Raw genomic sequence first — 26,790 nt, forward strand, 5'->3', positions numbered from 1 at the left:
ACAATTTGTATTTCTTTTTTTTTAAATCCACAGTCCAATGCTTGTACAAGTAGGGGATGAAACTCACACATAGAAGACTTGCGTTCTACTTTTAAACCATAAACAGGAGGTCATAACTGATGAACAGAAAAGGAATGACGGAGCAGAGATAAATAGACCAAATCATCACACAGAATATTTCAAAGGAATTAAGACGCGAGTGAAAGGGTGTTATTCATCATTGAGGCGGCTTGGAGCTAAACTATCTTTATCTGCTCTCGTTTTCTCTCTCTCTCTCGCTCGCTCGTTCTCTCTCTCTCTCGTTCGTTCCATCTTGTTTTTTGTCACATCTGATTCTAGGGCTAGATATTGGACCATTTGAGCTAAGCCAGTTAAGATATGTCCTTTCTGGCTCATGTGTTTATCTCAGCTGATCAACCAGAGATGAAAAGATTTTCTGTTTGTGTGAAGGAGAGAGGGGCCTGTGAAGGGAAGGAGAAAGTAGCAAAGTGAGTGGGAAACAATAGTATACTGCTTTACAATGTCAAGTCTGATAACAAAAATAATATATAAAATACAAAAAAAACACTTGCATCATTTCGTGATTGATTTTTTAAAAGCGTGTTCAATCTTTGAGCTGGATAGTTCATCCACCCAGGCAGCACTTTAATTTTTGCCACCGGGCATTGCTGAGCGATAGCTCCAACACGGCATAATGTTCACACTTCAGGCCCACTAAACTGTCTGTCAGCAGCAGTCAGACATTGAAAAGGCCTCAACTCCACAGGGATTGGTGACGAGAGAGATTGATATCAGTGTACGGCATAATCATTGGAGGATGGGATTCTCTCTGTCAGAGATAAAGAGAAATGGCTTCTGTGAATGAAAAGTCCTCCCCTTTATAGATGAATCTCAAGTTGCTATCAGCAATACCCTGCAACTCAACCTAGCATGCCATCTGTCGAGACCCCATCCACACTTGCAACACACACACACACACACACACACATGAATGCACGCTCACAATCTGTGGTCTCTGCCACAGTCATCGGGGAGTTATCATTGTTAGTGAACCTAATGAGACTGGAACAGCATACTACTCTATGTAATAACACTGCACACGGATATCTACTGAAAGGCAGGGCAAAAAAACTTTGTTTCATCATCAGTATGGCCCCATCTTAATGTACCTATTGTAACCCGCAGAGAATAATGATCAATCAGACCTCGCTGGTAGCTAATAGACGTGTATTATAAGGATGGAGCGCCGCATTACCAAGTCAGTTAATCTGTTCAATGTACTAGGATGAAATATCAACGATGGTGTTAATGATAATTACAGGTTTGAATAGTTCAAGTGCTCACAGCACAATGATTCAATGGTAAAAAGGTTGCACATGCAAATATAAAGTGGAGGTATCCACAGTGCATGGCTAACTCCGCACACACCATTGGTTTTGTGGTTTTGAAGACTCTAAAAGACTTTGCACAATAATAATTATAAGTACACAATAAATCAACAAGTCACAGAAAGTAGAAGAATTCAGAAAAACAACACAAAATCACCACCTTTTTTGTTTTACAGATGAAAGCATCTACAGTAAAACTAATAATTCTTTCACTCACTTTATATTTCTTACACACACACACACACACACACAGACAGACACTTGCACATGCAGCAAGCTGATTCCTGTCACCAATCAAGCTCCATTTTCAAACCAAATTAATTCTTTCTAATTTGGAGCTTCTAGTGGTCACCCCCTGTGGTGCACTGCAACTGAGCTGTGTGTATGTGTGCGTGTGTGCGTGTGCGCATGCATTCATGCACTTTCGTGTCTGTATATGAAGTAGGGAACATTCTACAATAGATCTTAATTGAGAAGACGGACTGCAATCAGCATATCCTTGTAGGAAATCATTCAATCATTTCTTTCACTCCTTTTCTCTTTCTTTCTGGTGGTGATTAGCATGCTAATGATAGCGTCCTGATTGGGTCCATCAGAAAAATCTGACATCTGTGGTCTCTTGAGTTCTTTTACTGAGGATAAAGAACAACCTAAAAAACTGCAAACTCTCCCAATTAATGTGTTGTGTTAACACTGAATGTCACTCTTGCAGTTGTTCCCGGTGAAAGTGTTAAGAGCTCAGACGGGAAGACAATTTTAACTCTCATGTTGTTTCTGGGAATTCCCCCTTTTTTACCACCCTTTTCACTCCAGCTGGTGGATCATAAATAACCAAAATGGTGTACGTTTCTGATTTTAATAAAAACTGCAAACGGAAATTATCGATCTTCATTATCTGAATATGAATACTAAAAAATATATGCGAGCTGGAAAATGTTGCGGGCGAGAGGGGAGTCTGGGTCAACCTGCTGGGTCTGCTGCCCCCGTGACCCGACCCCGGAATAAGAGGTTGAAAAATGGATGGATGGATATTTTATTCTGTATGCGTCGGTCTAACAAATCCTTTAGTGCACTGATATTTAACTAACAGTCCCAGGGCCAGATTTGGCCAGTGGTGGCCTGCTGATCATTTTCTAATTTACAAAAGTGGCACACGGGCAAGCAAGTTAAGTATCCCTGCAGGAGTCCGTTCTATACACATGGAAAAAGAGGAAATGCAATTTTTTCAGTTCATAACAGTCTGTATGTTATTATTTAAAAAAATGTCATTACTTAAAACCTGCTTTCTGTATTATAGAAACTGCATTTATTATGTTGAATGTGCACTGTGAAAACAGAGACGTATCTCATGGCCAGGAAGAGTTTTATGATTGTTTTATGAATTATAGACTTAATGTTTATATCTTGCTTCCCCTCACTTTTTTGATCTGAGATGTGGACCTCCATACTTCAGTAAAAGCTCTTGCCTTTTCACACATGAAGAACCCCTACTAGTTCAGCCTTGACTCATTGGACTTTGGATCTAGTGGGCACATAATTATTCTAGATTTGCTTTTCTTTTGTTTCTCTAATACAACGGGCATAGAGAGCGAATGTACAGAAGGTCTGGAGTAAAAAGGAAAATTAATGGAGCCTTCGTTTTATTCAAAGCTGGCAGCTATCATTCATCACTATGAGTTTGCCTCTTCTTTCGATTCACATAAAATACACAGTTCACTGTTTTACATTTCTGGCCTGATTTAAAACTCGTGGCTAACAGGCAGCACTTGTAAAGAATTGCTGTCCTTGGTTTGTCCCCCGACAGATTTTTTAAGATGGTAAAAAATAACTGTATTATTAGTTAGTGATGATACTAAAATGAAAGCTTTCCCAAAGTGAGTTTTACTTATTTTCACTGTTCCATATTGATAGTTATGCAGTAGTTTCATTAAGATTAGTGTTTTCAGGACGCCGGTGTCGTGTAATTATTTCAAGCGTGGTGGGAGAAGGTTTGAATATGTTCAACACATTGTACTTTTCTCTGCACTTCTTTATGATGTAGGTTTTTGGTTGAAAGCCTATCCCTTGCAACATGTCTATTTTGATGACGTAAATGTAACCACATTAAAGTGGCCTTTTCTGTTTGCATTCATTTTATTTTAACAGATGAGCAACAGTTGTCCTGACTCCGACTAACATGTAGACGAACTTCCAGTACAGTCTTCCCCCATATTGCCTTTCCTCTGAAACATCTAACCCTTTTATATATATGTTTTCTCTCTCTTTTGCTCTCCCCTCTGTCTCATTAGGAGATGGCTAAGATATTGAATCATCCACGCGTCTATGCCTTCCTTCATGTTCCCGTCCAATCGGCCTCGGACAGCGTCCTGATGGACATGAAGAGAGAGTATTGCATCGATGACTTCAAAAAAGTGGTAGATTTCCTCAAAGAGAGGTAAGACAGGATATGCAGTCCTAATGGGCTCATAAGGCTGCAGCGAGTCCTCGTGACACCATGTTGGTTTCTTTCTCTTCTTTCATTTAGCCTACCTTTTTGAATAACCTTTAAAAAAAGTCAAATTATTACTCATTATTATTGTGTGTGTGTGTGCGTGCGTGCGTATGTGTATTTTTGCGTGGATGCGTGTGAGAGACTTACATCTCTGAACTTTAAAATACCGAAGAGTGGGTGCCTGTATCTCCGAGTTCTTAATGACAGCTCAGAGGTGTTTATTTGGAGGATGTATCTCCCACTGACGAGCATTGTTCTTTTTTTCTCTCTGGTTCTGTTCTTCCAAAAACACACACACACACACATGGAGCGAAACATGTGCATTCCTGATATGGATAAAACAAAACTTGAACATAACGCATGGATCTGACGTCTGGCCAACCTAATCTTTTACTGTATGAAAGATAATCTGACATGGAATTTGAGTATGAATAATTATGGTAGTGCACGTCACGGGTGGTGAATGTAATATGGAGTTGATGCTATAATAATACGTTATGAAGAGATTCGTATTGAAATGAGATTCAAGTCAGAAAGGCCTTGGAGCTCTAGGTATTATTGTATGCAATGGTATATACAAACATGGAATTGCTTTTGCCAGATGATAATCTTTTATCCCTTGATATAAATGACACAATTGATGTTTTGAGATTAGTACAGTATAAGGTATTTCTGCTGCATTTGATTATATATGTCAGAGATTTACAGAGACTGTGGGAGACTGAGTTAGTACTTGTTTTGGAACATAGTCAAATTACAGGATAGACAGGAAATCCCATTGATATCCAGATAAGCATGAGAGCATCCCTCATTCAGCCCAATGGATACTGGTTAATAATCCACTGAGCACTTTCTGTTGTATTATGTTGCTGTTGTTTCCAATTTTTCTTGTTTTCATCTTTACACGACTTTCCACAGATCTGAAATTAAATTAAATGTGGTATCTGGTCTAAAGAAATCTGGGCATGAGGACCAAGGAGGTGTCAATGCAAGTGCAGGAGCCCATTTCAAGTACAAGGCTGACAACCTACACACACCTATCAGGCAGAAAGCAGGAACATTAGGAATGGACAAATCAACAGTTTGATACATTCCTGAAAAGAAGGAATATTCTGGCAAGCTTAGCAACACCAAAAGGCCCAGAAGACCACGAAAGACATGTACAGTAGACATAGAAGAACTATGTCCTCTGACTCAAACCCCTTAATAACATAGATACTGTTACAACAAGGTAACACTGAAGATCAGGATGGCCAGATTAGACTTTGACATAAAACATCTGAACAAGCCGGATCCGTTTTCGATGATGGTTCTTTGGAAGATGAATCCAAAATGACCTTGTACCAGAATGATGGGAAGAGAAAAGTGTAGAGAAGGAAAGGATCGGCTCCTGACCCGAAGCAAACCTCATCACCTGGTTAACCTGGTGGAGGCGGTGCTATGGCACGGGATTGAACGGGGTCACTGGTGTTCATTGATGATGTCACAGCTGATTGAAGTAGCAGGATGAGTGTTGAGGTGGTTCGGGCTTTACTATCGGCTCAGATTCAGCCAAGTGCCGCAAAACTGATTGGACAGCGCGTCTCAGTGCAGATGCATATTTGCCCAAAACATAGTGTGTCAACGGCCCAAGAGCTTATTAAGGCAAAGATATGGCCAAGTCAGTCACCTGATCTCAACCCAAGTGAGCGTGCTTTTCATTTGCTTCAGATCCAAGGGAAGGCAGAAACTAAAGGAGGCCTTACAAAGCATCTCAAGGAAGGAAACTCAGCGTTTTGTGATGGCTTTGGGTGTAAGACATCAGGCAAAGGAGTTTCCCCCAAGTATTTAAAATTACCATTATATTCACTATTATGTTAGTTTGTCCAACTACTTCTGAACCTTTGAACATGTGAGGCTCTACACTTCAACCGCATATTGACTACTTTATTTAAAATCCATTGCAGTCGTGTTAATAGGCAACATTTTAAAAATTGTGTCAGTCCAAATACTTATGGCCCTGACTGTGTGTGTGTGTGTGTGTATATATATATATATATATATATACATATATATACATGTGTGTGTGTGTGTATACTGTCTGTCTGTTTGATGTTGCAGATTAAAGTCATGTTTTGAACATTGTTTGGATGAGATGTACTGCAGCAATCAATAGATGTCATGTCACCGCTTTATGTAGGTCAACATTCAAGCCATAGGCTTAAATATAAAATGTAAATCTGGGTGAACAGGACTTTTATCCAGGTCACTGTACAGCTCTCTACATTGAAAGCGTCTTGTATTTAACTACATGGACAGTGAGTGTGTGTGTGTGGTATTTGTGCATCCGTCACTCTGGGAGTCAGTGTGTCTCTTTAGATCACTCTGACGTACTTTTCTGTTCCTCTCCCTCCACGCACTTCTTCCCCACCTCCTCGTGCTCTCCGCCCATGGCCCTGTGTAGAAATGCAGCTTCTCAAACACAAGCTGTTAGCTGGAGATCCGGCTCCGCTCTGACTTGCTTTTTTCCTTTTCCTGGTTGTTGCCATAACAGTACCACTTATGTAACTGTAGAACATCAGAGTAGATACCCTTTACACTTAACTGTTGTATTATTATCCACACTGGATGTGATCTCATAGCTGTTGAATTGGATTAGCAGCAGTGTTTCTCAAAATATGATAATCCCTTATCGAGCAGCCTCTTCTTGTTTTCTACAACAAACTTGTTCAGATTGTTAAACATGTAACTTAATGGCACACTTCACTCACAAGAGAGGGACACACTTCTAAACTGTGATCCATTTTGTTAATGGGAGATGCATTAATAACTTAAAATAAGTATGGAAATGATAAATCATATTGAAAATGTTACAAAGCTTGCGTGCTTTATAATCCTATTTTCTTCATTGGATTATATATGCAAGGTTTTCTGTTTCTAACAGACTTTTTTTCAATGCCTACTTTTTTCTTTTCTCCATCTGTCACTTTTTTACGACTCTGTTTTAAATGTTCTTTCTCTCAGTCTTTGTCTTTGGTGTGTCGTTGTGTGCCTTCGTGCCTGTCCCTCTACCTCTCAGAAGTGTATCTTTTAGTTCTGAAAGCTCTGGATTGGGCGCAGTGTGCAGTCATTTCTTCCAGTGGAGTTGAAGGCTTCCCCATTCCTTCACATCTTCCCTTTTAAGCTCCTTCTGAAGGGGTCTTGAGATGAGGAGTGATACCACTGTGTTTGCTTTAACACAGACTCCGATGCTTATCATTGTGTGCGTGTGTGTCTGTGTGTATGCTGCATTTCTTTATCGGCTTTTTGCTGTTTAGCCTGGAGTAGAGGTCTCCATCCCTGTCTCCACTTGTTTGTTTTTTTTGTGTTCAATGGAAATTCAAACAGTGACAATCTTAAAACACTGGCAAATGGCTATGAGAGACACAGAAAGGCCACACACACAAGCTCGCCACATGCAGGGTAGCACGTCATAAGATGTTGTTGTTGTTGGGGGGGGGGGGGGGTGTACTCAATTTCTGGCTTCTGTTACTTAAACACACGCATTTAAACACACGGGTGATGTCAGTTGTGTGAAATCAATACCAGTCCACATTCAGTGGTCTGACCCATTTGGCTGCAGCCGTAATAGCTGGGGTGCAGTCCAGGGTCTGGGAAAGGGGCCAGGCTTTGGACAAGCTGTGCGAATAAGAGCGAGTATATGATAAATTCATAAAAAGTAACAAACACATTTTTTTTTATTGAGGAAGCATTTTCAAATCTCTTAATTCTGAGATGTGGCTATTTGAGAAATGTTTATATGGTTGATAGACAGATAAAAACAAAGAGGTAAGGTAATGAGAGCCCCCAAAATCAGCCGGTGGGTTTAAAAAGCATGTTTTCTTAAAAGACGGCCACAATTAAACCATGTCATTAGATTAAATTAGAAAACATTATTAATCCCCACTGGGGGAACTCGGTTATCTTTGTTTTTTCAACTTTCCGACGGTCCTTGAACACATGCGTGTCAAACGCTTCTGTCTAGGATAAACACCCAAGTTGAAGTTTATAGTTGTGATATTCCCCAAAATCAGTTTTTCCTACTTTTCAAAATTTCATAGCCAGATTATTTAAATAAAATCGTAAATTATCTGGAAAAGCAACTGAGAAGCCTTGACTGACTCGGCTGAAACTAAACATGACATGACAAAACTGACACGAACAGGAGAGGACAAGATATGTTGTCAATATGTGTCACGGTCCTATTAGAGTGGACCCAAAAGCACGACTCAAACAGGAGTAACAAAGATGACTGTCTTTGGTTGAAAACAGGCTGGGTCAAAACCAGGAGATCAGTCCAAGACGCAAACGAGTCCAAAAATGGGCAGGCAGGCAGGGTCAGAACAGGCAGGTCAGGAATATATTATTTCATTATTTTAATCTTACCTATTTTAAGGATGTGAAGCACTTTGTACATTCGTGTTGTGAAGGGTGCTATACAAATAAAGATTTACTTACTTACTTACTCTAATAACGCTGGAGAACTTGGCACGAAAACACAAGACAATCTGGCAGAGGACAAGTGGAAGTGAGGGAGCTAAATAGTGAGGGACTAATGAGGGGATGGGCTGCAGGTGAGAAGGGCGTGAGGACCAGGTGAAGGGCATGAGGGACTAACGAGGGAGTGATCAGAGGCAGGTGAGGGGAGTTGGACTGAGATGGGAAGCAGGAACTGGAATGACATGATAGTTATTTAGTGACAGGATGAAAACACCTACTACAAAAAGGAGCAAAACTGTTACAGAATCCCCCCTCAAAGGGACGGCTCCTGACGTCCCAAAACAAAATCACCAGGCCGGGTGGGCAGAGGGGATCTGGGGGAGGACTAATACTCCTCAGACATCTCCCCCCTCTCCTCATCGGCGGGTGAGTTGTCCTCATCAGAAGCTGACTCCTCCCCGATGTCTGATGCTGCAGACGGGAGGGTGGGAACAGGGGCTGGCCTGGTAGCCCTTGTGGGCACAGAGCCCTTGGAGGGCTGGTCAGGGTGGCTGCGGTGAAACCCTCTCATGAGAGGTGGATCCAGGATATGTCGTGCTGGGACCCAGCATCTCGCCTCTGGTCCGTAGCCCTCCCAGTCGACCAAATACTGTAGCCCTCTTCCACAGCGGCAGCAACGAAGCAGACGGCGAACCGCGTAGGTAAGACCTCCCTCGATGAACCGTGGTAGCGGTGGGGGCTGTTCAGCAGGGACCCGAACTGTCTTTACTCTGGAGACATGGAACGACGGATGGACCCGCATGGCCCGGGGCAGCTTGAGCCTCACTACTGCCGGGCTGATGACCTTCAGTATCTCGAATGGTCCGATGAACCTGGGTGCCAACTTCTTCGCCTCCACTCGCAAGGGTAAGTCCTTGGTCGATAGCCACACCCTCTGGCCAACCTGGTAGATGGGGGCTTTAGAGCGGCGCCGGTTGGCTGCTGTGGAGTAACGGTCGGCCGAGCTGAGGAGCGCCAGTCTGGCCTTGGCCCAGGTACGGTGGCAGCGGCGGACGAACGCCTGGACTGAGGGGCAGGAAACCTCCTTCTCCAGGGCCGAAAACAATGGAGGTTGAAATCCGTAGGCACACTGAAACAGGGACATAACAGTAGCAGAGCTGGTCAGGGTGTTGTGGGCATATTCGACCCACAGGAGCTGTTGGGACCAGGATGCTGGAGTCTCGCAATCCAAACACCGTCTCCATTTCCTGGTTCTTGCGCTCGGTCTGGCCGTTGGACTGCGGGTGGAATCCAGATGACAGACTGACTGTGGCCCCAATTAAAGTGCAGAACACGGATGTCAACTGAGGACCCCGGTCAGAGACTACGTCTGTGGGAAGACCGTGAAGCCGGAAGACGTGCAGCAGAACCAGCTCAGCAGTCTCCTTGGCCGAGGGGAGCTTGGGCAAGGGCACAAAGTGGGCCATCTTGCTGAACCGATCTACCACTGTTAGGATGGCGGTGTGTTTGTTGGACAGTGGGAGACCAGTAACAAAGTCCAGGGAGATGTGAGACCAGGGCCGATGGGGCACAGACAGCGGTTGCAGGAAACCAGCAGGAGCCTGGTGGGAAGGTTTGTGCCGGTTACGAATTGCCGGGTGTCCTTCTCCAGAGTAGCCCACCAGAACCTCTGCTGCAAGGCATCCCGAGTACGCTGGCTCCCAGGATGGCAAGTGAGCTTGGAGCTATGGGCCCACTGGAGGACCTCCGACCTCAGGGTCTGGGGAACAAACAGACGGTTAGGGGGACAGGAGCTCGGGCTGGGCTGGACCTCGAGGGCAGCCTTGACTATCCACTACCTCCCAGGTGATAGCGGCCACCAAGACTGGGGCAGAAAGGATGTTGTCATCACAAGGGGTGGAATCCCTCTTGTCCAGAAACTGGCGGGACAGGGCGTCTGGCTTGACATTACGGGTACCAGGCCTGTAACAGAGTGAAAAGTTAAACGGGGTAAAAAACAGAGCCCATCTGGCTTGCCGAGGGTTGAGCCTCTTGGCGGACTGAATGTACTCGAGATTCTTGTGATCAGTCAAACACAAAAATGGCAGACTGGTCCCCTCAAGCCAGTGGCGCCACTCTTCAAGGGCCAGCTTAACAGTAAGCAGCTCTCAGTTACCAACATGATAGTTCCTCTCAGCAGGAGAGAGCCGCCTAGAGAAGAAGGCGCATGGGTGGAGCTTCTGGTCGCTGGCAGCCTGCTGAGAAAGGATGCCCCCACTCCCACATCTGAGGCATCCACCTCAACAACAAACTGTCGCTCAGGGTCAGGAACTTGGAGGATAGGAGCGGAGGTAAACCGGGCCTTAAGTCCCTGGAAGGCCCCCTCCGCCAAGGGTGACCACCGGAACTGGACCTTAGATGAGGTGAGGGCCGTGAGTGGGGCAGCTATGGTGCTATAACCGCGGATAAACCTCCGATAGAAGTTGGCGAACCCCAGGAATCGTTGCAGCTGCTTACGTGAGTCAGGGATGGGCCAGGACGTTACTGCTGCCACCTTGGCAGGGTCCATCTGCACGATCCCCTGTCCCACGATATAACCCAGGAAGGAGACAGAAGAGGCTTGGAATTCACACTTCTCTGCCTGAACGAACAGAATTCCTCAGAAGATGTTGAAGGACTGCTTGGACATGGTGAATGTGCTCCTCTCGGGACCTCGAGAAAATAAGAATGTCGTCTAGGTAGACGAACACCTGCTTGTTTAACATGTCTCTGAGCACATCATTCACCAGGGCCTGGAAAACGGCTGGGGCATAAGTCAGACCGAAGGGCATAACCAGGTATTCATAATGTCCAGTGGGGGTGTTGAAAGCTGTCTTCCACTCATCCCCCTCTCGGATCCGGACTAAGTGATAGGCGTTACGCAGGTCTAGTTTAGTGAAGATGGTAGCCCCCCGCAACAACTCGAAAGCAGAAGAGATGAGTGGGAAGCGGTTCTTTATGGTAATGTTATTGAGTCCCCTGTAGTCAATGCAAGGCCTAAGTGACTCGTCTTTCTTCCCTATGAAAAAGAACCCCGCCCCTGCAGGTGAAGAAGAGGGATGGATGAGCCCAGCAGCTAGAGAGGAACTGATGTATGCCTCCATGGCCTCTCTCTCAGGGGAAGATAAGGAATACAGGCGGCCCCTGGGTGGGGTGGTGCCTGGTTGCAGGTTAATGGCGCAGTCGTATGGTCAATGTGGCGGCAGACATGAGGCCTTGACCTTACTGAATACCTCCCTATAGTCATGGTATTCCGTAGGTACTCCTGACAGGTCCAATGCAGAGCTGGGGCAAACTGACTGCTGAGGTGCAGCAGCCTGTTTCAGGCAGATCAGGTCACAAGATGCACTCCAACCCAGGATGGCTCCTGTGGCCCAGTCAATGTGGGGGTTGTGGCGGCGGAGCCAGGGATGCTTGGGTGACCGCAGGATAAGAAACCAAATGGTCTCATGGTGCTTACCGGACAGGAGCATACGGACTGGCGTGGTCTGGTGAGTCACTGTCCCCAGTAGGTGGCCATCCAGGGCGTTGACCGGAACAGGGCATGGAAGCGGTAACTCCTCGATCCCCAGCTGATGAATTAGGTCCTCGTCAATGAAGCTGTCGTCAGCACCAGAGTCAATGAATGTAGCGAGAGTTTGTGGCCCATTTGCGAGCAGCAGTTGGGCGTGGAAGAGGGGCCTTTGGTTGGGAGAGAGTCTTGTGGTTCCGCTCACCAGTACCTCTCCTGCTACGGGTGAGCCACGCCCCTTTACTGGACACCGTGATACGAAGTGGCCCACCTCGCAAAAGTACAGGCAAAGACCTTCCCGACGACGACGCTCCTGCTCCTCACGGGTAAGACTGGTGCGCCCGACCTCCATGGGTTCGACCTCCTCCCCTGGTTGAGGCCCGGGGGTGATGCTGATAGCTGCTGGAGCAGCTCACCGTCGAGCGAAAACGCGATGATCTGAATCCCACCTGCGTCGCTCCTGTTGCCTTGCCTGGATGCGTCTGTCCACTCGGGAAGTCAGTTCTAGTAAGCCATCCAAGTTGGCGGACAAATCAAAAGAGATCAGTTCATCCTTGACATAATCCGCTAGTCCAGTCAAGAACACCTCACACTGAGCGGCCTCATTCCAGTTGCGAAGGCGTGCTCTCGTACGGAACTCCAGGGCATAATCTGCCACAGTTCGGTCCCCCTGGCACAGTTCCGCCAGTCCCCCGCTTGGATCTGGACCCCTGGAGACATCCCCGAATACCTTGCGAAGCTCCGCCGAAAACAGCAAGAACGAAGTGCAGGCTGGCGTATGTCTCTCCCATTCCTCGGTGCCCCACAGTCTCGCTCTACCAGTCAAGTGGTTTATGGTGAAGGCTACCTTAGCCTCCTCTGCGGCAAAGGTGTGGGGCTGCAGGGAGAACAGGATGGAGCCGTTTGTGATGAATGGGTTGCAGCCCTCGGGTTCTCCAGCGTAGCGCTCCGGGGTTCCCACTCGAGGCTCGGGTCTTGGCGCAGGTGGCGGTGAGACAGGAGGCAGAAGGCGGTGAAGCAGGAGATGACGGCGAGGCTCCGCACTGGATCAGGGCTGTAGATAGTTGTATCTGGTTAACCATCGCCACCATGTCTCCTCGGCGAAGCTGACCATCTGCGTCCGCTGTTGCTGGAGGACCTCCTCGATCCTCTCAAACCGGCTTGCTGCAGGCGGGTGTGCTGGGTCCATGATTTGGCCAGGTTGTAATGTCACGGTGCTATTAGAGTGGACCCAAAAGCACGACTCAGACAGGAGTAACAAAGATGACTGTCTTTGGTTGAAAACAGGCTGGGTCAAAACCGGGAGTTCAGTCCAAGAAGCAAACAAGTCCAAAAAGGGGCGGGGCAGAGAATCAGATGTCAGGGCCGGCAGGCAGGGTCAGAACAGGCAGGTCAGGAATATACTCTAATAACGCTGGAGAACTTGGCACGAAAACACAAGACAATCTGGCAGAGAACAAGTGCAAGTGAGGGAACCTAAGTACAGAGGGACTAATGAGGGAATGGGCAACAGGTGAGATGGGCATGAAGACCAGGTGAAGGGAATGAGGGACTAACGAGGGAGTGATCAGAGGCAGGTGAGGGGAGTTGGATTGACGAGATGGGAAGCAGGATCTGGAATGACATGATACTTAGTGACAGTGACAAAAAGGAAGGCATGGAGCTAAACTGTTACAATATGTATAGCACGTGGTGCTCAATCCCCCCCCCCCCCATATTGACAACACTTGTGTGCACTAACATTTTTTGGATATATACATTTCATATTTTTAGATTTTTTTGTCAAAGAAATTCACCGTGCTCTTTTTCACAATGCGTGGCATTTTCTACTGCACGAAAGACTTTGAGTTCTGTCTACTTCTAGCCATGACTGTGCTGATTCCATAGAGGTACAGGACTTATACATATATTATATATAGATGTATTGCAGGGAAAAACCAGGCCACAGTGTGTAAAATGTTACTGGAGCAAGAACCGTTCAGAGGGTAAACCATCTTTTAAAAGTATTTATTTGTGTGTGTGTGTGTGTCCATATTATTCAAGTGCGTAACAAGTTCATGTTATAAATGTTCATTGTTTGAGTACGGTCCACCCTTTTCAGTGGACTTGATAAGCTGCATGGATGAATGTTTTATATTTTTATAGAATATTTGTATCCTTTGCCAACGTTCCGCAGATTAATTGCAATATAAATTGATGGACTGACATGCTGGTTATTATCATCATAATGTTCAGCGATGCGTCTCCTTCTCTGAAACTCTGATCCATCTTCTCCCCCGCGACTCTCTTCTCCTTCAGCCTCGGTTTCACTGTCCTGTTTCTAACTCTTGGTCTCTTTCAAACATTTCACTTAGGGGCATAGAAGACCCCACACCACGCTCGCTGTGTTTTTACTGATGCACTCTACTTTTCACACTGATGCTCTCATGCAAACCGAAACAACTTAAGGTGTGTGTGTTTTTCCGAGTGTGTGTGAGTTTGTTTGCGAGTGTATGCTTGAGGGAGAGAGTCAGACTCACAGGTAGCTGTTAATGTAGATTCTCAGCGTTAGTCCTTTGTTAAGCCGTGTAAAGTTCACCTCTAAGAATGCAACAGACGGGAACCTTGTGCAGGTATGTAGGAGGTCAGAGCTTATCTGACTGACACACACAGGAGAAGACAAATGTATTTCTCTTCACAAACAGTTTAATGCCACCAACGCTGCAGAGGTCATGAAGGTTCAAACGCCTGTGGCCTTCCTTATCAGAGAAAACCAGTGTACACACACACACAAACAGACACACACACCAGACCTCTCTTCTCGACGTCCTTCATGGCCGAGAATCTTGAACTCCGTTATAAACTCAAAGCAACATTTATTGAGTCGTGTTATAAAGGTTGCTGATGTTGGGAGCCTTTCCTCTATTTTTGCTTTCTGCAGGCAGATGTTTTGTGTTATTTGTTTCTTTTCATGAAGAATCATGAAGCAGTAAGTATTACCGTGACAAAAATAAAATCCAAGCCACAGTTGTTCCATCTCAACAAAAAGCATAACAAATCCCCGTGAATAATATATATAGAACAACGTTTCCAGCAGTGGAAAGTAAACAAATCGAAGTCAAAGTAATTAAGTATTTATAGTATTTGCAGTTTCCCAGGAGACGAAAAAGGAAAGAGAACAAGAAGTACATTATTCCCGCTGACGACAGATTGTTCGAACACTTTGATTTGTTCCACAATGGAACATGCAGAGAGTTTAAAGGCCTGTCGAGGGTTCAATGCCCAAATCACCTGTCACTGGAACCTGATTCACTCGTATCAAAGCCAACGGCAAACCAAGGCTCCTCTGACCCTGACTGAAGGACGTGGAGATGAACTGGTGGAAGGAAATCAATTCTCCGTTGCTTAAGATTGCGGTCGTTATGGAAGACAGGCTGGTTTGTTCATACCGTGAATGAAAACACTCCTGCAACAACACAAAATGCATCATTAATGTTCAGTCCATTCATTCCTCCTTCATTGCATGTTTTTCATTCTCTCATGCCGTGTTTCATGGCATTATTTAAATATCGTGAATAATTTCATTGTTCTCCGCTTTTATATTTATCTTAATTCATACTGCAAGTTCTTAGTCTTAAACCATCCATATCCCTGGAGAAAAAAGTGCATTAAATATACCCTTTGAATGACATAACTAATTTTTCCAAATTGTTATGACAAAATTGTTTCCTGCCATGCATAATTCGAACAATCAGTAAAATAATTATTTCATTAAAATGGTTCATTTGTTCTCGTCTGCCAACACAGACCATATATTTTACACCCCTTTCTCTCTGCTTCTATCAATTAAAATCACATAATGAAGAAGTCTTTATGCATTGATATATGGAGAAAATCCTGTTATGATGGAATAAGGCTGTTACAGAGTGAGTCAACGTGGCCAGTGGATTTTCCTCGCTTGTTTAGTAGTTTGCCGTAATATCCGGGCCGATGTTCCCCCAACTACGCCCGAGGATTAAGTTTCAATTCACTGGGGCCAGAGATGAACCGCCTCAAGAAGAATAGTAATGCATCTGTGGGTTGGGGATCGGTGCTGCATATGTGCAGAGGAGCAGAATCTGGCAATAATAATGTTGAACTTTGGGGTTAGTTGGGTTGAGGGGGGGGGGGGGGGGTTGCCAGAAAGGGACAGATGACAGCGGCAGGCTGGACGCGGAGCAGAAGGTCTGAAGGCCGCCTCGGGAAGCTGGGGTTGTTTCCCTGGAGGTTATTTGTGACTGACCTCCGAAAGGCCCTTCAATCTCAGGCCACAGAGGGCCCTCTTCCGAGGAGACACGTTCCCTCGCATGCAAGAGGGGGAGCAACAACGATGCTGTGAAACCAAAACTAGAGAGGAAAGCAGCACTTTATGAATCACTTTATTCTTGAAGTGTATGACATCGTAAGGGCATGTCCAGCTGCAGTAGATGTGGCATGTTTACAGTTCTGGTCCCAAAGGAATGAGGATTTAGGAGGTCAACAGGTGATTGATCTACGTGATCTCAGCGGCTGACCGCGACAATGACCCTTGACCTCTGACATAACCTATGGGAATCCAGCACTCCCCCACTTGAGCATTTGGTCCTCGCCATGCTGTGTTTTATTCCATTGCTTCATTTAGCTTATGAAATCTGATAAATATTGTGAGTGTGTTGTTTGCATACTGCTTTAAACAAATCACCCCAACCTTTTCACATAACTTGGATTCTTCTGTAAGGCTCCTGATTTCATTTAATCATGCAAAATAACCTGAGAGCTTTTGTTTCATTTTGTTTTAAGAGTTACAAAATTACTTTTCATCCTGAAACCATCAGCTGCAAACTGCAACCGACAGCCGTGTCATTTTGAGCACATTATAAATCGCAGCTGGTCAAACATCTGGATGATTAATAGAGCTAATATTCATACTTTCCAATCTGGCTCTTGGTCCTTTATTGTTTTTGTATTAGTGTCCGACAACAGTATGGAAAACACCGTAGAGAATATTTATATATATGACAAATTTTTCTTTCTGTACTCTGGAACAACAAACATTGCCCCGGCGTGCGCTCTCGTTTCCGCCTTTGTCTTCCATCAAAACCCGCCGTCTCGCAAGATTTAAGAACAAGACTTCTCCTTGAGTGTCAGACACTTGAAATAACAAGCAGAGCTTGTCGGTGACAAAAACAAGCACTCCTAGTGAATGTGAAGGACTGTGGCAGCTTGTCCCGACAGGGTTACACACAGCATCGCATTCTCACTTAATACAGGACCAGTTTCAGACATGAGAACAATACCAAAGTTACCTATCAATTAATAACAAGTTGAAAGTGTCCAGGCCTGATCCCACAGTCCTGTGGTTTGAGGGGAGAGACACGTGTCTCTTCTTAGAGGTAGCAGAATTTACATTGATTTACACTCTCAAAGCAATAAAACAAAAGACAATACATAATATGATATTCAGAGCAAAAAAAAGTCAGTTGCCTATTTTTAGACACTAAAGACTTATATAAGTGATATAAATGATTTATAATAATTGCATTACGTGACGGTTATCCTTGTGTTTAGGGAATTAGACACATGTTTTCTTCACAGCCTTTCCGTGTGTTTTCGGAAAGCAGTGTTCATATAAACTAAACTGGGCGCTCCGACTGTTGATATGTGCCGATGATCAACTTTCTGTCTCCGTCTCACTTAAGTGTAGCAACTGTTTCTGCAAACAGCTTCAAGGCGTCTGTGTGTGTGTGTGTCATTAATCACGAGTCCCGAGGAGTGACGGGGTTATTATATCAACCCTCCCCGGGTTACTGTAGGACACATGCATCAGTAGCATGACTCCACCGCGTCTGAGTGTGTGTGTGCAGATCGGAGCCGGTCTCGCTTAGTTGTTGCTTGTTTGTTGTTGAAGACATGCCGTTGTGAGTGTCCACATATGCACTTAAGGGTTTACGGTTTCAGCCAGGGCTAATGTTTCACTGAAATAATTAGTGGGAGGGGCAGCAGCTCCCTGGAGGCATTGGGGGGGGACTAAAAGCAATGAAAACCAACAAAAAAAAGACAGGTGAGGGTAAAAAGAGAGGGAAAGAAGAGAGGCGGGAAGAGAGAGCGCGAGTGAGACAGGTTTGCCACGTAAAGCTGAAACAATGATGGCACTCGCCAACCTGTCACCCCTCCTTTCTCCTCTCCGGTTGCTCTCTTTAAATTCAAACCCTTTGTTTAGCCACACATCTGGTTTGGTCGTCAAGTGCAAAGGAAAGGTTGTTTTTTAAACTCATCAGTCGGCTGCTCCGTTGGACTTCAAACTCCACATTAACCTCAAGTTACCCACCTCCACTTGTTGGCCTGCCGTACAGAAGATCTGCCACTACAGCTGCTTCGCTTGTTGTTACATTGAGCCAAACGATGACATTAGATCACATGCCGGCGTTACGGGACCAAAAGCGGTGTCCATTTTTACGAAGAATTCAATTAGGCTCACTCATTCCCATCAACTGTGTCCCACCATCCCCTTTCCGGACCCTTTGTACAGCACAGCGATGTGGAATACCGGCGTAAGAGTCCTGCCTTGAACAGGCTGTGTGGAAACGAGCTTTAGAAGCATTTTAATAAACAGAGAACATTTCTCTCCTTCCAAGAGCTTTGGAATTAAGGAATGTCCCCAAAGACCAGAAGATACTGGCTCCAAGAAAACAACAATTAAATGAAAAGGACAAACAGATCTGCGGAATTACAAAATAAACATGTGTTTGTTAGTTGGAAAATGTAAAGTTTGTACAAATTAAAACGTAAATTTGTTTAAAAAGAGATATGGACATGCATTTGCTGGATTGACGGGTATTCTTATGACATGTCCGACCATCTTCATAGTTGGGAAGATCAAGCTGTCAGAGAGTTGACTCAATATCATTTTAATACTGTGGAAAACAGCACTTTTTCACACAATCTCTCTTAGAAGACATTCATAGTTTTGTGCACATTTGTACATGAGAAAAAGGGCTGAGCATGAGAAAAGTTGCGCTGATACAGACGTTTGTTTTAGTAAAAATATGTACGCACGTTACGTGTGTATTGCGTATACGTCTCACTGGTCAACTGGCCAGAAATGTCCGTGCGTGCCGTCTGGGTGGTTCTGCTCACCTAGCTGTTATTGTTTTGGGCAATCAGGAAACTGCTTCAATGTTAACTCCTGAAGCATTTATTAACACATTCATGATGGTTGCAGGTCCCAGATATATACTTTCTCATTATCCAAATGAATGCTGGTAAATAATGAAACCGGTGACTGACCCCACCAGAGGTTATCTGCTCTGGGTTGAACAGTTGAGTGGCATGCTCATTGCACAATTAAATATATCTGGCCAATTAGTCTCCACACATTCTTCTTTCCAACAGTATTTGGACAGTAACCGTGTGTTTCTGCAGTCCAGCCCCCTCTCACACATGTACAATAAAAGCAACGCAGACTATTCCACCAGTTGTGATCGACCTGTTTAAGGAATATAAACATATAGGAAAAAGATTTCCCTCCTGATAGTTATGAGCAGTTATGAGCATACCATATATAAGTGTCTCCTTGTTTATGCGGTTGCTTTATGCTCCCTGTTGATGTTTGTTTGTGTATAGAAGTGAATTAATCCAGGAAGGCGAGACGGGGGGGGGGGGGGGGGAGGGCTCCCTGCTACCCGCCGACATACCTGGCTGTATGTGTCCGTGAGTCTAGCGTTGTCAGTTGGCTCCGTTTAAACAAAAGGAAACCACGAGTCATTAACTTCACAACAAGCCGACACTGAGGTGTGTGTGTGTGTGTGTGTGTGTGTGTGTGTGTGTGTGTGTGTGTGTGTGTGTGTGTGTGTGTGTGTGTGTGTGTGTGTGTGTGTGTGTGTGTGTGTGTGTGTGTGTGTGTGTGTGTGTGTGTGTGTGTGTGTGTGTGCGTGTGCACTTTAGAAAGAGAAACGGCTTGTGGATAATGAGTCTTGGCAGTTCCTAACCTATCGCTGTTTTATTGACACTTCCTCTGGATTGCCACATTTCCACAAGCTCTACGCACACACAGGATATGTAGAGCTTCACTATAATTACAGGAGGAGTGTTAATTCATGATGAAGTCTCCCAGACCACAGGAACTATCCTTCCTGTCTTGAGACGGATTAGAGCAGCTGTGGTCCTGCGTCTGAGTTTGTGTGTGTTCTGGCAGGAGAGATGTTCTGATACCATTTCTTTCTTCCCGATCCCAATACAAAGACCTGCCTTGACATACTGGCCAACACCAAGTACTGATACTACTGCTTAAAAGAATGTCTGACATGCATCCTCAAAACAAGTTGGAGCAGCAGTTTAACTCTATGCCTCCCGGTGGCCACAGAGAGCAGGTGGTAAAACAATCCGAGCCATAAACGCACCGTGCCAGAATAATTTAAACAGATCAAAGTTTTCCAATAATCCTTTTTTTTTACCTGTTCAATTTAAAGTGAAATAATGCTGCTAACATTGTTACCCAGGTGTTATAATTCACTCCGGTTGTTCATTAGCAGCTTATCTTTTTCATGACAAATGTGGAGTCAGACATCACAGAAGTAGCGAGTCAATATTGTCTCTTACTCACTGACTCTAGTTTATCATTGTCATTTTCATCAATGAAATGCTTTAATGTTGATTTGACTCATGAGCTTCAAGGTTATCTGTGCTCCTGAAGGACTGAGGTCATGTTTGACTTGCCACAGTTTCCTCACTTGTGACACATTTTCTGTATTTGTTTAATTTTTTCCATTCGACAAATCATATTTGTCGACTAGTATGAGAAAGCACATTGACTTGTTTCCCACATACGAGTTACCTTTTACCTTTTATATTGTTCAGTTGTTCAGATTATCCTCTCTGCTTTCACAACTTCTGTGAAACTTGTTCAATCAAGGTTTTGTTTATTTTTTGATGGGTCATAAATAGAAAATGTATGTATATATATATATGTATATATGTGTGTATTTATGTACATAATTATGTGTTTACATCAATATACATATGTGTATATACGTTCATAATTATATTTGTATGTGGATATGTGTGTATTGGAAAGGAACACACCTGTATCTAAAAGCAACTTGAAACATATATGTTTAATTAGAAAGGCTATACTGTGTTCACAGACAGGCAGGCAGACAGACAGACAGGCAGACAGACAGACAGACAGACAGGCAGAACAAGTGAACAACCTCTCACAAGCAGGTATCAAAGCAGTAAAGTGTTAACTTTCTGTGTGCTTACCAACGAGCTGAGCTGAAACGTGGCTACATGTAGGAACACAGTCAGGTTTCCCCGTCTGGCTCGCCTCTCTGTGCCTCTGTCTCCGTCATATCACATTTCTCTTGCTCAGCGTTTGAGTCACTCTGCCTTTTAAAGCGCAATTTCAACCACGCAGTTTCACTCACGCAGTTTCACTCACAGATCATGGACTGTAATCTGTCCGTCACTAGCAGCACGCTTTTGTGTTGCGGGTGTGTGTTTTTAAATTATAGTACACTGTTCAATACAGGGAGGGAATTGTGCCGCCAAAATAGTAAGCTTGAAGGTTGAGTAATGTTTGTGTATTAGTGATTAAACCCTGAGGAATGCCCTCTTACCCCATGCAATTTCAGTGTATCTGCTATTAGTGTCCCGTGGGTTTTATACGAAGTTATATGTATCATCCGTTTTGTAACCCTCGGCATTTAGACTGAGAGGAATATTTCTCTGCTATAACAAACATTTACCATGCTATCTTAATACACTATTTATACTGTACTATCATATACTCATGTACAAGACAGAGCTGTAAAAATACAAAAATAAATTGTGTTTGTTTGTGTTTGTCGACAGAGCCACAAAGCCGAAGCAAGGTTGCTTCTTGTGTGCTTTCACATAGACTTTGAAGGAATAATGACATTTACGAGGTGGGAGAGAGAATGCATAGGAAACAATCGCGAGAATGATAATCAAAGTTGATGTAGCTTATTTTACTTTAGAAATCACACATCAAAGGGGAACTAATCTGATGATCCCCGACTGGTTCTTCTTCACTTTCAAGAAAAGCCCATATGATGCTGTTCTTGGGCTCTAGCGGCTGTCAGCTTAATGATTCATAAAATGATTAGTTAGTTACAAATAATTAGTCGGTTAATTACCAGTCTTACTGAAAACTACCGACTTCCCCATACATCTTCATAAATTGTTCCTGGTTTTCTATTGCTACTGCGCTCAAGGTTTCACATCTTTTTTAGGCATAACTGTATGCATGATAAAGACGAAGACTGCTCATATCAGACTTGCTAGCCAGCCGACGTACAAGGAAGCTTCCCTCTCAGCGGCAGAAGCCTGCTCAGCACGTCAGCTTCTCCTCTTCTGTTGCTAGGAAGCTGATCTGAACACAGTGGTCAACAAACACTTCACGATGAAACATGTTCAACATTGCTCCTTCCTGTATTTCAAAAAGGCACTTTTTATTTTCTTAAACTTTTTTTGCGTTTTAGAATCTCTCTCTCTCTCTCTCTCTCTCTACAGTACACAGCTCTTTGTTTTAACAATTTATGTAACTGGCAACATGTCTAGCCTGCTGCGGATAAGCCTAGCATTCATTTGATTCAAGTGAAGCTTCTATGTGCAGCGTGTCTCCGGTCCTTGGATGTTATCCATAGCTGCGCAGGTCACAGAGTGGGGTGGAAAGATGGATCACATGCTGCGGATATGTCAATGAAGGTTGGGCTTAAATTGAAATAAAGTGCAAAGGTACAGTTCATTTAACGCCTGGCTAGACAGTCAAGAGTGTCATGCCTTTGCACTGCAGCCCTTCTTCGGCAAAGTGTGTGTGTGTGTGTGTGTGTAATAACTATGCGTCCCTGAGTGAATGGATTTGTGGTGCCAGTGCACCCTTACTACTCCTCCTCCCTCAGACTAATGAAATGTGTATGTGTGTGTTCTAATTACTCTTCTCCGAGGCTAATGAAGTATGCTTGTGTCTGCATGTGTAAGTGTGTGTGTTAAATTGAACTGCAGTTCTGCTCGGCTGTGTTCAGGCTGTTTCATTAAATGATAAAGTTTACTGATGACTCCGGTGGGATCATTATTTACGTGGCCGTCCATTCATCCCACTGCAGCTACCTCGATCTTTACAAATGACCCGCCACGGAGGAAGACGGAGGTTATTCTGCGCCGCAGGTTCCGAGATAAATGACTCGGTATTCACTTAATGGACAAACAGTACAGCCAACATGTTTACACACCTTCTTTGGACTGTTATCCAATGCCCGTTGCTTTTCTATAGGAGAGATTAACAGATAAACTTTGCCTGAATATGCAAGAAAAAGAAAGAAAAAAGATAATCATAACACGGAAACTACTTTTGATGGCTATTTTTATTCATCTTCAAAACTTCCCATCCATCTATCCTCATTAGTGATACATATGAACTAATGAAAAGTATGATTTAATGATTTATGGAGTAAGATTGAAAAGTATGTGATGCTTAGAGACTGTTGTTAACTTAAGAAAACTGTCACGGCAAGTGAAGGGAACACAACACTGTTGTGCATGTGTTAGGACTTTCACCCGAGGATGAGTTAAAAAAAAGACATTTCACCCTCCGCTCTCGAAACCCACAAGATGAACTGTGAGAAAGCAGCGGTTTAAGGAGAGAATTGGTGAGAGAAGCAGGTGTCGAAAGTCTGACAGTTTGACAGCTCTTCTGCCTTTTAACCACTCATGTGTCACCTCTCTCCTCTCAAACACACGGCAGTCAGCTGTTGCTCCTGTTGCGTCACATTCAGTCGTTTTGGAGAGAAATGCCAGAATGCAACAACCAACCAACTCTTCTTATTCTCACTGCCTTACATGGTGATTTGTACACGCTGTGTTCTTCATTGGAAGCTGCAGCTGTTTACTCATTGAGCACATCTGTGTTTATGAATATATTCATCAGAAATTGTATACATCCACTTCTACGCGTAGCCCAACTGTATTTAAGTCTTGGTAAGTGTCATTTCACAGTCGCCCAGTGAGAACCATTGTTTGGCTGTTCAGTCTGAAACCCTCCTGGTATCTGGCCAGTCACCTGTCACCTCCTCAACCACTTTTGACAGCCCTTCCTTCATCCTTGATGGAGGAAGTGATTGAGGAAAGTGAGTGATAACCAAGCAGACCTCTTTCTATCTCTCTCCCTGTAAATTGAGCCGCTACATGACAGTGCCATTACCTACAGCTGCCATGGCTAAATCAAACACTTAAGTGTCTGAGTGATTACTCACACTCCTCACAAGTGCCCCCCCACTCCCCCGTTCTTCACCCTTTCTTAGGTTCCTTCTGACTCTCCTTCAGGAGGGAATCATTTCTGTAACAGATACGTTACGTGAGCATTGGATGATTTTTATTCGGTTAGTTTACATCAGTAGTTCTCAAACTTTTTCAGTCGCTTCTGAGGAAGAAAGATGTTCATGCCCCACCGCCCCAACAACATTGTAACACAATGGTCCGTGCTGAATTTGTGTTGAAATAACAACTTGCAATTAAACCATATTGCTCCATCAGACAACAAACTAATGTTTTCAATCACTTTATTAGAATACAAATACAGTTCTATCTGTGCAAAAAATAACTAATATATGGCAAACACATTATTTTAGGCTGCAATTAACCTGTTTTGCACCAAATATATTTTAAAGATAATAACAATAAAGTGCAACCTGTGAAAAACTAAACAAAACAATTTCAAATATCTTATCTTTTCAAAACAATAATATGCAACCTTTGCAAAACAAAACGAATGCAGATATGTATGAGTCATCACATTTTATCATTATTATACGCTGCAATGAGCTTTCCATTACACCTCTTTTTAAAACAAGACTGCAGGCTTGATACAGACACTCTCAATGTTGAGCTCTTGTTTTGAAGGGCAACAGCAGGAACGCCGAACTCATGGAGATTCTTGGCAAATCGCCAATAATCTCAGCTGTCATGCATGCGCAGCGTAACCTGTTAACGCCGTAATGTAAACATTTAGACTAAAGTACAGGCATTTCGCTCTTTATTTATTAATGACTACGATTTATCTCTGTTTACATTGTAATATGTGAAGTTCTCAATAAAGGTCTTGAAATAAAAAAATCAGCATTTCCCCTGGCGCCCCACCTGTACTGCATTGGAGCCCCACTAGATGTGCACGCCCCCCAGTTTGAGAACCACTGGTTTACATACAGTAATGAAATACATAAAAGCATAGAAATCTCTCTGCAAAGATAAAAATGAGTGTAAAAAGATGAAGGAAAAAACATGGCGATGAGGGTAAAAGTCACACCTTCGAACAAACGAACGAGGAAAAATCAAATCGAGATGAGAAACCAAGAAGGAACTGACCTGGGTAACACTTTACTGACTGTTTTCCATTGAATGTGTGTTTGGCACCAGTAACGATGCACATGATGGATGTGTGCCGTTTCTACGAGCATGCTCTTGAGGTTTTGATCACATCTTCAAAAGAAGTTTAGTCTTCGTAAATTGCTGTAAAAGAAATTCTGAATGACCTTTTTTAAACTGCTGTTTTGCATATTATGTACTAGAGAGAGTGATATGTGTTCAGACTGCACAGGGTCAAGTTCATTTAGACTGTTTGGTAGATTACTTCTTTTAATAGCCAACGTTGGTATAGACCCCTGACTCATTGGCAGCATGTGGAAGAAACCACTTTTTGCTGCATTAAATTAAAAATAACAAATAACTAAAAGTTTTGTTTCCAACTGTGTGACAAAAACAGTTGCTTGCAAAGTAACTGTCAAGTATGCATTTCACTTTTCTTTTTTTTTCTTCTTTTTTTTTTAACAATTTGTTGTTGTTGTTATATGGTAACATTGAGACCGGGTAATGCGCTGCAGATAGACAGTCAACACCTTGTTTTAATAATAATAATAATACATTTTATTTGTATTGTGTCTTAAAGAGTACTCAAGGCACTTTACATAGTAAAGACAAACAATAGAAGCAACAGCAAAACGACAGTGAGAAACGAAATAAAAGGAGAAGGCCCTGTCCCCCCGGGTGCTTGGACAGAGTAAGCAGGTCGGTGTCTGCAGATCTGAGGGTGGAGCGTGTCGGCGCAGGAGGTCAGGAAGGTATGAAGGGGCGAGGTTGTGAAATAACCGTCTGTGGCCTCAGGAGTTGACTGTGAACGTTAGTATCGGAGAGGACAGATGGCTCCCGTGAGAAAAACCTCACAGCGCATCTCGGCACAAGCATCCATTACGTCTGACTTCTTCACCCGATACGTTGTGGATCTTCAAACTTGGCCTCGTCAAATTTGTGTCCACTCTCACCCCAGCTGCTGCTCTAAAGCCGCCTTATTAATTCAATTCAATTCAGTATATTTGTATAGCCCAATTTCACAAATTACAAATTTGTCTCGGAGTGCTTTACAATCTGTACACATAGACATCCCTGCCCCAAAACCTCACATCAGATCAGGAAAAACTCCCAAATAACCCTTCAGGGGGAAAAAAGGAAGAAACCTTCAGGAGAGCAACAGAGGAGGATCCCTCTCCAGGATGGACAGGTGCAATAGATGTAACGTGTACAGAAGGACAGAGTTAGAGTTAAAATTAGGGCTGTGAAACGCTTACAATTTTTAATCGGGTTAATCACAGGTTTTTGTGGATTAATCATGATTAATCATATATTACCGATATTCTCGGTATATTTTGTGAGAACATAGAGATTTATGACAAAAGACGGATATATACATTTATACATTCTTCGATACAATGGTGCTGCAACTCAGCAGTTATTTAGCAGTTTTCTTCCATATGGAACATTAATACATCTTCATCTTAAACAGAATGTTTAACCCTCCTGTTACCTTTCGGGTCAATTTGACTCCATTCAATATTTAATGTCGGTGTTCTTTGACCCCA

The 26,790-nt window shown here is 43.7% G+C and overlaps 1 protein-coding gene across 2 annotated transcripts in view; it reads left to right on the top strand.

Annotated features, from left to right (window-relative positions):
* Positions 1–26,790, top strand: part of cdkal1 (CDK5 regulatory subunit associated protein 1-like 1) — a 230,079-nt gene that overhangs the window by 128,759 nt on the left and 74,530 nt on the right. For both annotated transcript variants that reach the window (XR_008835463.1, XM_056444982.1), the window contains exon 10: positions 3,677–3,822. Coding sequence is in view for 1 of the 2 variants with exons in the window: in XM_056444982.1 (XP_056300957.1) it covers positions 3,677–3,822 (146 nt within the window). In the remaining variant the exon portion in view is untranslated. The remainder of the gene's footprint in view (positions 1–3,676; positions 3,823–26,790) is intronic.

The sequence above is a fragment of the Pseudoliparis swirei genome, chromosome 22, assembly GCF_029220125.1.
Source record: "Pseudoliparis swirei isolate HS2019 ecotype Mariana Trench chromosome 22, NWPU_hadal_v1, whole genome shotgun sequence".
Taxonomy (NCBI): Eukaryota; Metazoa; Chordata; class Actinopteri; order Perciformes; family Liparidae; genus Pseudoliparis; species Pseudoliparis swirei.